The sequence below is a fragment of the Pleurodeles waltl genome, chromosome 7 (genome assembly GCF_031143425.1).
Source record: "Pleurodeles waltl isolate 20211129_DDA chromosome 7, aPleWal1.hap1.20221129, whole genome shotgun sequence".
Lineage (NCBI taxonomy): Eukaryota > Metazoa > Chordata > Amphibia > Caudata > Salamandridae > Pleurodeles > Pleurodeles waltl.
The window spans coordinates 1509139203-1509152819 of record NC_090446.1 but is presented as its reverse complement, the minus strand read 5'-3'; the positions used below and the strand labels follow the sequence as shown (position 1 = coordinate 1509152819).

Sequence of the window (13617 nt, the reverse complement as noted above, 5' to 3'; positions counted from 1 at the left end):
TTCCACCCAGCGTTCCCCCAAGTCTCCCGATAAAAATTATACCTCACTTGTGTGGGTAGGCCTAGCGCCCGCGACAGGAAACACCCCAAAGCGCAACGTGGACACATCCAAATGTTTGAAAGAAAACAGAGGTGTTTTTTGCAAAGTGCCTACCTGTAGATTTTGGCCTCTAGCTCAGCCGGAACCTAGGGAAACCTACCAAACCTGTGCATTTCTGAAAACTAGAGACCTAGGGGAATCCAAGATGGGGTGACTTGTGTGGCTCGGACCAGGTTCTGTTACCCAGAATCCTTTGCAAACCTCAAAATTTGGCTAAAAAAAACACATGTTCCTCACATTTCTGTGGCAGAAAGTTCAGGAATCTGAGAGGAGCCACAAATTTCCCTCCACCCAGCGTTCCCCCAAGTCTCCCGATAAAAATGATACCTCACTTGTGTGGGTAGGCCTAGCGCCCGCGACAGGAAATGCCCCAAACCGCAACGTGGACACATCCAAATTTTTGAAAGAAAACAGAGGTGTTTTTTGCAAAGTGCCTACCTGTAGATTTTGGCCTCTAGCTCAGCCGGCACCTAGGGAAACCTACCAAACCTGTGCATTTCTGAAAACTAGAGACCTAGGGGAATACAAGATGGGGTGACTTGTGTGGCTCGGTGTCCTGCCATTTGATAAAGTTTTGTTTTGACCAATGACTTTGTGTTTCACCACTGCGCATATTAGTTGCTCAATGTTCACCAGTAGCATATGGTATGTTTTGTTCAGTTTAGCCGCCTATGGGCTTTGACATTGCATTAGTCATTACATTCTGTATTGTGCCTATTGGCTTTGACATGGCATTAGCCATTGCTTTCTGTATTCAGTTTAGCCGTCTATGGGCTTTGACATTGCATTAGCCATTACATTCTGTATTCTGCCTATTGGCTTTGATATGCTGTATCCAGTCTAGCCGCCTATTGGCTTTGACATTGCATGCCTATTGACTTTGACATGATATCATATATTACATTTTGTATTCAGCTCCGCTGCCTATTGGCTTTGACATGATATTATACATTGCATTTTGTATTCAGCTCAGCTGCCTATGGGCTTTGACATGATATAAGACATTGTATTTTGTATTCAGCTTAGATGCCTATTGGCTTTGACATGACACTAGACATTGCATTTGATATTTAGGTTAGCTGCCTATTGCCTTTAACATGACATTGCATTTGATATTTAGGTTAGCTGCCCATTGCCTTTAACGTGGAGTTCTGTATTTTTCCAAGCTGTGTTTTTGCACCAGAGAACCAAGATGTTTTGCTCTCACAGTAGACTAGACCTGATAAGAGAGAGTACATGGGCGTCGTTTCTCTTCCCTTGAGCTTGGGAACAGGAGTAGTCTTGGAGACCTGGCCAGTCTCCAAAAGGCTTGCTCAGTTTCCCAGGTCTGAGAGGAGGGGGCACACCTTTGTAACGAATGTAACAGGCTGCAGAGAGTCAGATTCGAATCTGCCGGACCTCGTGCTGGAGCTTGCCGCCAGCTGCCAGCATCCCGTGTGGGTAGATGACACTCTTTCTCGCGGCTGACAGGGGTCCTCAGCTTGCAGACCTTAGAAAGATGTAGCTGTAAATAGTTCCTACACGGTGAAGTATTTGTTTTGCTTTGCATTCAATATCTTATAAATATAACCTGCTGTGTATATTGCAAACTGATATATTTTGTTTGATTAACGCGGACTTGAAAGCTACTAATTCGTCATTCATTCATAAACATTGTGGTTGGGGAAGAATAAAATAACAATAAAAGTCTTCTTTGACCTCAGAAGTGCATTTCTGTTGTGTTATGTTAGTGCTTAGAAACTAAATAAGAGGAAAGCACTACAATTGGTACCTGGAGTCGTGGGGTCGGTCATTAAGAGGTGATTAAAGGGGTTTGACGAGTTAGTAGATTTCTAAGTGCACACTTTAAAAGTGTAATTGTTTTTTGTTGTTTGGAGAATTACAGAAATTGTTTTCTGTTTGGAGAATCACAGTAGCACGGCAGACCATGTCTGAGAATACATGTGTTGATGAACTGCCTGATGGTGCTAAGAAAAACTGTGAATTGTTTTCTGTTTGGGGAATTACAGAAGAAAATGCATGTGTAGCTAAAAGGCCTGATAAGGTTTTGAGAAATAATTCCCGTTGTATATATGTAGAAAAAGTGTGTTTTGGAAGTAATGATGACAGAAAGGTCTGGATACCTTTATCTGCTTACAGAGAAATGCAGGAGAAATGTAGGCAGTTGGAACATGAAAATAGGAATTTACGCGACTGAAAGTTATAAAACTGCTGTTTTTGAAGAATCTTTCTTGTCCCATTCCAGTAATGAGGGGGTTAAGACAGCTCCGAGCTGCACTGAGTTTCCGTGTGAGCCAGGGTTTTTGGCAGCCAAAATGCATTCCTTAACTGATAACAAGGAGGAGAGAGACCAGAATGTGATTTACGAGTTACCGTTGCAAAATGCACAAGTAAAAGGAAAGATTTTAGAGCAAGACACCCCGAGTTTCATTAGCTTGTTTGATTTTTGGAAAAATAATAGCCCTCATTTGAGAGAAATCCTAACACTTTTGTATATGGTCACTGTGAAAAATAATATGCAGCTGCGCGCTTGTGATTTGGCAAATGAAATAATGCAGACTTCAGGTTTCTGCGCAGTGCAAGAAGGAAATACTGATGTACATGTAAATCAAGAACAAGGAAAGAAAATAGTGCCCCTAGCTAGAATCATACAATGGATCTGGTACTTGCAAGACAGGGCTAGAGTACCACAGGTAAAAGAATTATCAATGAAATTGTGTGCACCATTTGAATTCGTGTCTACTGAAGATAAAAAGCATGTTTGTTTTACTAATGATTCATTGACTGAAATGTTGCTTTCTGGCACAGTAGAAGAAACAGCGTTGTATAATGTGTGTCAGATTTTAAAGCAAGAGCTACGTGAGATGTGTCATTTTTATGCTGATTTTTGGTTCTTTGATAATGTTTTAGCACCTAACTGGTTCAATTACCTTGCAGATGTTAATGAGAAAAATGCAGAGAGAGAAGTGTTCACCCAGAATTCTGCCTTAGTGGGGATGGCTATGTGGGTGCCCCAGAAATGTGAAAAGGCCACTTACAGGTGGGCAGAGATGAGAGAGATGCCCATTCCCCTAGATTTGATAAAAACTGTGCAGCACGCACAAAAGCAATCTGTCATGCAAGCAGTCACAGAGCAGTTGGGGAGAGGAAAGTTACCAGAACAGAAATGGCAAATTGATCAGGTTTTAGGGAGAGTGATTGCTGCAAATTACCAAGGAAAAATCGAAATTATGCTGATACCTAGAAAAGAATCTGATTTATTCATACAAATTGGAGACAGAATGGCCCAAATTGGCGAAAATGCAGTGAATGGAGGTTTGGTAAAGAAGGAGTCTGCCCCAGCCCTTCTGACAGTGCAAGAAAAGGGGAGCTGTGGCGCAGCAGATAAAAACCTCAGTGCTGATGTGTGGGCTGACGCCCCAAGTGACCCTCCAGAACCTGCAGAAAATATAACAAAGGGCCCCAAAAACGTCCTGCTGATTATAAAACAGGGAAAGAAAGAGGAAGGGTGCAGTTTAAATGAAAAATGTTATTTGCAAGAAAAGTCATACTTGTTTCTTTTGCAGATCCTACCACGTTTCGCCACTGTCCCTGAGTGCGCTGTGTGGTCCCCCTTCCGGTGTGTGCGTGTGGGGTCGGGGAAGGGACCGAATCCCCAACCTGAACCTGGCTGAGTAAAGTGCCAGCACCATGGATCCATTTTGCGCAAACTGCGCCTTCAGTTCAAGTTCAACTTGTTTGCTGTGTTTTTTTTTTTTTCCCCTCTCGTATGGAACTCTGACTTTTGCTTACCTTCCAGAAAACCTTTCAGGTGGACCGTGCACCTTTACATGAGCAGAACTCATGCCACATCAAATTGCTAACACTGTTGAATTAGAGACTCATTCAGAAAAAAAAAAAAATTGCCCAGTCTTTTCTGTATAGATGTATCTGATGTGAAAGGTTATGAAATCAATGTGTTAATTCACTTCTATTGCTTTACAGGGATTGCTTTGATCATAATGTTTTTTTTTGTGCTGATGTTTTTTTTATGTTTGTTTGAAATATGAGATATGTGAAACAAAAATTCATTGGTCAAAGGGCGGAATGTCCTGCCATTTGATAAAGTTTTGTTTTGACCAATGACTTTGTGTTTCACCACTGCGCATATTAGTTGCTCAATGTTCACCAGTAGCATATGGTATGTTTTGTTCAGTTTAGCCGCCTATGGGCTTTGACATTGCATTAGTCATTACATTCTGTATTGTGCCTATTGGCTTTGACATGGCATTAGCCATTGCTTTCTGTATTCAGTTTAGCCGTCTATGGGCTTTGACATTGCATTAGCCATTACATTCTGTATTCTGCCTATTGGCTTTGATATGCTGTATCCAGTCTAGCCGCCTATTGGCTTTGACATTGCATGCCTATTGACTTTGACATGATATCATATATTACATTTTGTATTCAGCTCCGCTGCCTATTGGCTTTGACATGATATTATACATTGCATTTTGTATTCAGCTCAGCTGCCTATGGGCTTTGACATGATATAAGACATTGTATTTTGTATTCAGCTTAGATGCCTATTGGCTTTGACATGACACTAGACATTGCATTTGATATTTAGGTTAGCTGCCTATTGCCTTTAACATGACATTGCATTTGATATTTAGGTTAGCTGCCCATTGCCTTTAACGTGGAGTTCTGTATTTTTCCAAGCTGTGTTTTTGCACCAGAGAACCAAGATGTTTTGCTCTCACAGTAGACTAGACCTGATAAGAGAGAGTACATGGGCGTCGTTTCTCTTCCCTTGAGCTTGGGAACAGGAGTAGTCTTGGAGACCTGGCCAGTCTCCAAAAGGCTTGCTCAGTTTCCCAGGTCTGAGAGGAGGGGGCACACCTTTGTAACGAATGTAACAGGCTGCAGAGAGTCAGATTCGAATCTGCCGGACCTCGTGCTGGAGCTTGGCGCCAGCTGCCAGCATCCCGTGTGGGTAGATGACACTCTTTCTCGCGGCTGACAGGGGTCCTCAGCTTGCAGACCTTAGAAAGATGTAGCTGTAAATAGTTCCTACACGGTGAAGTATTTGTTTTGCTTTGCATTCAATATCTTATAAATATAACCTGCTGTGTATATTGCAAACTGATATATTTTGTTTGATTAACGCGGACTTGAAAGCTACTAATTCGTCATTCATTCATAAACATTGTGGTTGGGGAAGAATAAAATAACAATAAAAGTCTTCTTTGACCTCAGAAGTGCATTTCTGTTGTGTTATGTTAGTGCTTAGAAACTAAATAAGAGGAAAGCACTACACTCGGACCAGGTTCTGTTACCCAGAATCCTTTGCAAACCTCAGAATTTGGCTAAAAAAACACATGTTCCTCACATTTCTGTGGCAGAAAGTTCTGGAATCTGAGAGGAGCCACAAATTTCCTTCCACCCAGCGTTCCCCCAAGTCTCCCGATAAAAATGATACCTCACTTGTCTGGGTAGGCCTAGCGGCCGCAACAGGAGACGCCCCAAAACGCAACGTGGACACATCCCATTTTTTGAAAGAAAACAGAGGTGTTTTTTGCAAAGTGCCTACCTGTAGATTTTGGCTTCTAGCTCAGCCGGCACCTAGGGGGGAAACTTACCAAACCTGTGCATTTCTGAAAACTAGAGACCTAGGGGAATCCAAGATGGGGTGACTTGTGTGGCTCGGACCAGGTTCTGTTACCCAGAATCCTTTGCAAACCTCAAAATTTGGCTAAAAAAACACATGTTCCTCACATTTCTGTGGCAGAAAGTTCTGGAATCTGAGAGGAGCCACAAATTTCCTTCCACCCAGCGTTCCCCCAAGTCTCCCGATAACAATGATACCTCACTTGTGTGGGTAGGCCTAGCGCCCGCGACAGGAAACGCCCCAAAGCGCAACGTGGACACATCCAAATTTTTTAAAGAAAACAGAGGTGTTTTTTGCAAAGTGCCTACCTGTAGATTTTGGCTTCTAGCTCAGCCGCCACCTAGGGAAACTTACCAAACCTGTGCATTTCTGAAAACTAGAGACCTAGGGGAATCCAAGATGGGGTGACTTGTGTGGCTCGGACCAGGTTCTGTTACCCAGAATCCTTTGCAAACCTCAAAAGTTTGCTAAAAAAACACATGTTCCTCACATTTCCTTGACAGAAAGTTCTGGAATCTGAGAGGAGCCACAAATTTCCTTCCACCCAGCGTTCCCCCAAGTCTCCCGATAAAAATGATACCTCACTTGTCTGGGTAGGCCTAGCGGCCGCAACAGGAGACGCCCCAAAACGCAACGTGGACACATCCCATTTTTTGAAAGAAAACAGAGGTGTTTTTTGCAAAGTGCCTACCTGTAGATTTTGGCTTCTAGCTCAGCCGGCACCTAGGGGGGAAACTTACCAAACCTGTGCATTTCTGAAAACTAGAGACCTAGGGGAATCCAAGATGGGGTGACTTGTGTGGCTCGGACCAGGTTCTGTTACCCAGAATCCTTTGCAAACCTCAAAATTTGGCTAAAAAAACACATGTTCCTCACATTTCTGTGGCAGAAAGTTCTGGAATCTGAGAGGAGCCACAAATTTCCTTCCACCCAGCGTTCCCCCAAGTCTCCCGATAAAAATGATACCTCACTTGTGTGGGTAGGCCTAGCGCCCGCGACAGGAAACGCCCCAAAGCGCAACGTGGACACATCCAAATTTTTTAAAGAAAACAGAGGTGTTTTTTGCAAAGTGCCTACCTGTACATTTTGGCCTCTAGCTCAGCCGGCACCTAGGGAAACCTACCAAACCTGTGCATTTCTGAAAACTAGAGACCTAGGGGAATCCAAGATGGGGTGACTTGTGTGGCTCGGACCAGGTTCTGTTACCCAGAATCCTTTGCAAACCTCAAAAGTTTGCTAAAAAAACACATGTTCCTCACATTTCCTTGACAGAAAGTTCTGGAATCTGAGAGGAGCCACAAATTTCCTTCCACCCAGCGTTCCCCCAAGTCTCCCGATAAAAATTATACCTCACTTGTGTGGGTAGGCCTAGCGCCCGCGACAGGAAACACCCCAAAGCGCAACGTGGACACATCCAAATGTTTGAAAGAAAACAGAGGTGTTTTTTGCAAAGTGCCTACCTGTAGATTTTGGCCTCTAGCTCAGCCGGAACCTAGGGAAACCTACCAAACCTGTGCATTTCTGAAAACTAGAGACCTAGGGGAATCCAAGATGGGGTGACTTGTGTGGCTCGGACCAGGTTCTGTTACCCAGAATCCTTTGCAAACCTCAAAATTTGGCTAAAAAAAACACATGTTCCTCACATTTCTGTGGCAGAAAGTTCAGGAATCTGAGAGGAGCCACAAATTTCCCTCCACCCAGCGTTCCCCCAAGTCTCCCGATAAAAATGATACCTCACTTGTGTGGGTAGGCCTAGCGCCCGCGACAGGAAACGCCCCAAACCGCAACGTGGACACATCCAAATTTTTGAAAGAAAACAGAGGTGTTTTTTGCAAAGTGCCTACCTGTAGATTTTGGCCTCTAGCTCAGCCGGCACCTAGGGAAACCTACCAAACCTGTGCATTTCTGAAAACTAGAGACCTAGGGGAATACAAGATGGGGTGACTTGTGTGGCTCGGTGTCCTGCCATTTGATAAAGTTTTGTTTTGACCAATGACTTTGTGTTTCACCACTGCGCATATTAGTTGCTCAATGTTCACCAGTAGCATATGGTATGTTTTGTTCAGTTTAGCCGCCTATGGGCTTTGACATTGCATTAGTCATTACATTCTGTATTGTGCCTATTGGCTTTGACATGGCATTAGCCATTGCTTTCTGTATTCAGTTTAGCCGTCTATGGGCTTTGACATTGCATTAGCCATTACATTCTGTATTCTGCCTATTGGCTTTGATATGCTGTATCCAGTCTAGCCGCCTATTGGCTTTGACATTGCATGCCTATTGACTTTGACATGATATCATATATTACATTTTGTATTCAGCTCCGCTGCCTATTGGCTTTGACATGATATTATACATTGCATTTTGTATTCAGCTCAGCTGCCTATGGGCTTTGACATGATATAAGACATTGTATTTTGTATTCAGCTTAGATGCCTATTGGCTTTGACATGACACTAGACATTGCATTTGATATTTAGGTTAGCTGCCTATTGCCTTTAACATGACATTGCATTTGATATTTAGGTTAGCTGCCCATTGCCTTTAACGTGGAGTTCTGTATTTTTCCAAGCTGTGTTTTTGCACCAGAGAACCAAGATGTTTTGCTCTCACAGTAGACTAGACCTGATAAGAGAGAGTACATGGGCGTCGTTTCTCTTCCCTTGAGCTTGGGAACAGGAGTAGTCTTGGAGACCTGGCCAGTCTCCAAAAGGCTTGCTCAGTTTCCCAGGTCTGAGAGGAGGGGGCACACCTTTGTAACGAATGTAACAGGCTGCAGAGAGTCAGATTCGAATCTGCCGGACCTCGTGCTGGAGCTTGCCGCCAGCTGCCAGCATCCCGTGTGGGTAGATGACACTCTTTCTCGCGGCTGACAGGGGTCCTCAGCTTGCAGACCTTAGAAAGATGTAGCTGTAAATAGTTCCTACACGGTGAAGTATTTGTTTTGCTTTGCATTCAATATCTTATAAATATAACCTGCTGTGTATATTGCAAACTGATATATTTTGTTTGATTAACGCGGACTTGAAAGCTACTAATTCATCATTCATTCATAAACATTGTGGTTGGGGAAGAATAAAATAACAATAAAAGTCTTCTTTGACCTCAGAAGTGCATTTCTGTTGTGTTATGTTAGTGCTTAGAAACTAAATAAGAGGAAAGCACTACAATTGGTACCTGGAGTCGTGGGGTCGGTCATTAAGAGGTGATTAAAGGGGTTTGACGAGTTAGTAGATTTCTAAGTGCACACTTTAAAAGTGTAATTGTTTTTTGTTGTTTGGAGAATTACAGAAATTGTTTTCTGTTTGGAGAATCACAGTAGCACGGCAGACCATGTCTGAGAATACATGTGTTGATGAACTGCCTGATGGTGCTAAGAAAAACTGTGAATTGTTTTCTGTTTGGGGAATTACAGAAGAAAATGCATGTGTAGCTAAAAGGCCTGATAAGGTTTTGAGAAATAATTCCCGTTGTATATATGTAGAAAAAGTGTGTTTTGGAAGTAATGATGACAGAAAGGTCTGGATACCTTTATCTGCTTACAGAGAAATGCAGGAGAAATGTAGGCAGTTGGAACATGAAAATAGGAATTTACGTGAGCAAATTAGCCCGACTGAAAGTTATAAAACTGCTGTTTTTGAAGAATCTTTCTTGTCCCATTCCAGTAATGAGGGGGTTAAGACAGCTCCGAGCTGCACTGAGTTTCCGTGTGAGCCAGGGTTTTTGGCAGCCAAAATGCATTCCTTAACTGATAACAAGGAGGAGAGAGACCAGAATGTGATTTACGAGTTACCGTTGCAAAATGCACAAGTAAAAGGAAAGATTTTAGAGCAAGACACCCCGAGTTTCATTAGCTTGTTTGATTTTTGGAAAAATAATAGCCCTCATTTGAGAGAAATCCTAACACTTTTGTATATGGTCACTGTGAAAAATAATATGCAGCTGCGCGCTTGTGATTTGGCAAATGAAATAATGCAGACTTCAGGTTTCTGCGCAGTGCAAGAAGGAAATACTGATGTACATGTAAATCAAGAACAAGGAAAGAAAATAGTGCCCCTAGCTAGAATCATACAATGGATCTGGTACTTGCAAGACAGGGCTAGAGTACCACAGGTAAAAGAATTATCAATGAAATTGTGTGCACCATTTGAATTCGTGTCTACTGAAGATAAAAAGCATGTTTGTTTTACTAATGATTCATTGACTGAAATGTTGCTTTCTGGCACAGTAGAAGAAACAGCGTTGTATAATGTGTGTCAGATTTTAAAGCAAGAGCTACGTGAGATGTGTCATTTTTATGCTGATTTTTGGTTCTTTGATAATGTTTTAGCACCTAACTGGTTCAATTACCTTGCAGATGTTAATGAGAAAAATGCAGAGAGAGAAGTGTTCACCCAGAATTCTGCCTTAGTGGGGATGGCTATGTGGGTGCCCCAGAAATGTGAAAAGGCCACTTACAGGTGGGCAGAGATGAGAGAGATGCCCATTCCCCTAGATTTGATAAAAACTGTGCAGCACGCACAAAAGCAATCTGTCATGCAAGCAGTCACAGAGCAGTTGGGGAGAGGAAAGTTACCAGAACAGAAATGGCAAATTGATCAGGTTTTAGGGAGAGTGATTGCTGCAAATTACCAAGGAAAAATCGAAATTATGCTGATACCTAGAAAAGAATCTGATTTATTCATACAAATTGGAGACAGAATGGCCCAAATTGGCGAAAATGCAGTGAATGGAGGTTTGGTAAAGAAGGAGTCTGCCCCAGCCCTTCTGACAGTGCAAGAAAAGGGGAGCTGTGGCGCAGCAGATAAAAACCTCAGTGCTGATGTGTGGGCTGACGCCCCAAGTGACCCTCCAGAACCTGCAGAAAATATAACAAAGGGCCCCAAAAACGTCCTGCTGATTATAAAACAGGGAAAGAAAGAGGAAGGGTGCAGTTTAAATGAAAAATGTTATTTGCAAGAAAAGTCATACTTGTTTCTTTTGCAGATCCTACCACGTTTCGCCACTGTCCCTGAGTGCGCTGTGTGGTCCCCCTTCCGGTGTGTGCGTGTGGGGTCGGGGAAGGGACCGAATCCCCAACCTGAACCTGGCTGAGTAAAGTGCCAGCACCATGGATCCATTTTGCGCAAACTGCGCCTTCAGTTCAAGTTCAACTTGTTTGCTGTGTTTTTTTTTTTTTCCCCTCTCGTATGGAACTCTGACTTTTGCTTACCTTCCAGAAAACCTTTCAGGTGGACCGTGCACCTTTACATGAGCAGAACTCATGCCACATCAAATTGCTAACACTGTTGAATTAGAGACTCATTCAGAAAAAAAAAAAAAAAAAAAAATTGCCCAGTCTTTTCTGTATAGATGTATCTGATGTGAAAGGTTATGAAATCAATGTGTTAATTCACTTCTATTGCTTTACAGGGATTGCTTTGATCATAATGTTTTTTTTTGTGCTGATGTTTTTTTTATGTTTGTTTGAAATATGAGATATGTGAAACAAAAATTCATTGGTCAAAGGGCGGAATGTCCTGCCATTTGATAAAGTTTTGTTTTGACCAATGACTTTGTGTTTCACCACTGCGCATATTAGTTGCTCAATGTTCACCAGTAGCATATGGTATGTTTTGTTCAGTTTAGCCGCCTATGGGCTTTGACATTGCATTAGTCATTACATTCTGTATTGTGCCTATTGGCTTTGACATGGCATTAGCCATTGCTTTCTGTATTCAGTTTAGCCGTCTATGGGCTTTGACATTGCATTAGCCATTACATTCTGTATTCTGCCTATTGGCTTTGATATGCTGTATCCAGTCTAGCCGCCTATTGGCTTTGACATTGCATGCCTATTGACTTTGACATGATATCATATATTACATTTTGTATTCAGCTCCGCTGCCTATTGGCTTTGACATGATATTATACATTGCATTTTGTATTCAGCTCAGCTGCCTATGGGCTTTGACATGATATAAGACATTCCCCAGCGTTCCCCCAAGTCTCCCGATAAAAATGATACCTCACTTGTCTGGGTAGGCCTAGCGGCCGCAACAGGAGACGCCCCAAAACGCAACGTGGACACATCCCATTTTTTGAAAGAAAACAGAGGTGTTTTTTGCAAAGTGCCTACCTGTAGATTTTGGCTTCTAGCTCAGCCGGCACCTAGGGGGGAAACTTACCAAACCTGTGCATTTCTGAAAACTAGAGACCTAGGGGAATCCAAGATGGGGTGACTTGTGTGGCTCGGACCAGGTTCTGTTACCCAGAATCCTTTGCAAACCTCAAAATTTGGCTAAAAAAACACATGTTCCTCACATTTCTGTGGCAGAAAGTTCTGGAATCTGAGAGGAGCCACAAATTTCCTTCCACCCAGCGTTCCCCCAAGTCTCCCGATAACAATGATACCTCACTTGTGTGGGTAGGCCTAGCGCCCGCGACAGGAAACGCCCCAAAGCGCAACGTGGACACATCCAAATTTTTTAAAGAAAACAGAGGTGTTTTTTGCAAAGTGCCTACCTGTAGATTTTGGCTTCTAGCTCAGCCGCCACCTAGGGAAACTTACCAAACCTGTGCATTTCTGAAAACTAGAGACCTAGGGGAATCCAAGATGGGGTGACTTGTGTGGCTCGGACCAGGTTCTGTTACCCAGAATCCTTTGCAAACCTCAAAAGTTTGCTAAAAAAACACATGTTCCTCACATTTCCTTGACAGAAAGTTCTGGAATCTGAGAGGAGCCACAAATTTCCTTCCACCCAGCGTTCCCCCAAGTCTCCCGATAAAAATGATACCTCACTTGTCTGGGTAGGCCTAGCGGCCGCAACAGGAGACGCCCCAAAACGCAACGTGGACACATCCCATTTTTTGAAAGAAAACAGAGGTGTTTTTTGCAAAGTGCCTACCTGTAGATTTTGGCTTCTAGCTCAGCCGGCACCTAGGGGGGAAACTTACCAAACCTGTGCATTTCTGAAAACTAGAGACCTAGGGGAATCCAAGATGGGGTGACTTGTGTGGCTCGGACCAGGTTCTGTTACCCAGAATCCTTTGCAAACCTCAAAATTTGGCTAAAAAAACACATGTTCCTCACATTTCTGTGGCAGAAAGTTCTGGAATCTGAGAGGAGCCACAAATTTCCTTCCACCCAGCGTTCCCCCAAGTCTCCCGATAAAAATGATACCTCACTTGTGTGGGTAGGCCTAGCGCCCGCGACAGGAAACGCCCCAAAGCGCAACGTGGACACATCCAAATTTTTTAAAGAAAACAGAGGTGTTTTTTGCAAAGTGCCTACCTGTACATTTTGGCCTCTAGCTCAGCCGGCACCTAGGGAAACCTACCAAACCTGTGCATTTCTGAAAACTAGAGACCTAGGGGAATCCAAGATGGGGTGACTTGTGTGGCTCGGACCAGGTTCTGTTACCCAGAATCCTTTGCAAACCTCAAAAGTTTGCTAAAAAAACACATGTTCCTCACATTTCCTTGACAGAAAGTTCTGGAATCTGAGAGGAGCCACAAATTTCCTTCCACCCAGCGTTCCCCCAAGTCTCCCGATAAAAATTATACCTCACTTGTGTGGGTAGGCCTAGCGCCCGCGACAGGAAACACCCCAAAGCGCAACGTGGACACATCCAAATGTTTGAAAGAAAACAGAGGTGTTTTTTGCAAAGTGCCTACCTGTAGATTTTGGCCTCTAGCTCAGCCGGAACCTAGGGAAACCTACCAAACCTGTGCATTTCTGAAAACTAGAGACCTAGGGGAATCCAAGATGGGGTGACTTGTGTGGCTCGGACCAGGTTCTGTTACCCAGAATCCTTTGCAAACCTCAAAAATTTGGCAAAAAAACACATGTTCTTCACATTTCTGTGGCAGAAAGTTCTGGAATCTGA

General features: G+C 43.2%; 1 protein-coding gene and 1 long non-coding RNA gene across 2 annotated transcripts; both read left to right on the top strand.

The window, feature by feature from the left end:
- The first annotated feature begins 578 nt into the window (after window positions 1-578).
- LOC138246597 (uncharacterized) lies at window positions 579-5324 on the top strand. The gene is made up of 2 exons (XR_011194323.1): window positions 579-1623; window positions 3666-5324. It is a non-coding gene; the product is annotated as an uncharacterized lncRNA (long non-coding RNA).
- A 2353-nt stretch (window positions 5325-7677) lies between these two features.
- LOC138246596 (uncharacterized) lies at window positions 7678-11086 on the top strand. The gene is made up of 2 exons (XM_069201292.1): window positions 7678-10209; window positions 10736-11086. The coding sequence occupies exons 1-2, from the start codon at window positions 9083-9085 to the stop codon at window positions 10845-10847; spliced, it is 1239 nt and encodes a 412-aa protein (XP_069057393.1). The 5' UTR covers window positions 7678-9082; the 3' UTR covers window positions 10848-11086.
- The last annotated feature ends 2531 nt before the right edge of the window (window positions 11087-13617 follow it).

Excerpts from the sequence above, each read along its gene's own strand:
- LOC138246596 (XM_069201292.1), top strand. The coding sequence starts at position 9,083 with ATGTCTGAGAATACATGTGTTGATGAACTGCCTGATGGTGCTAAGAAA. Across the intron at positions 10,210-10,735 it reads TGTGAAAAGGCCACTTACAG|ATCCTACCACGTTTCGCCAC; the intron begins GTGGGCAGAGAT and ends TTTCTTTTGCAG.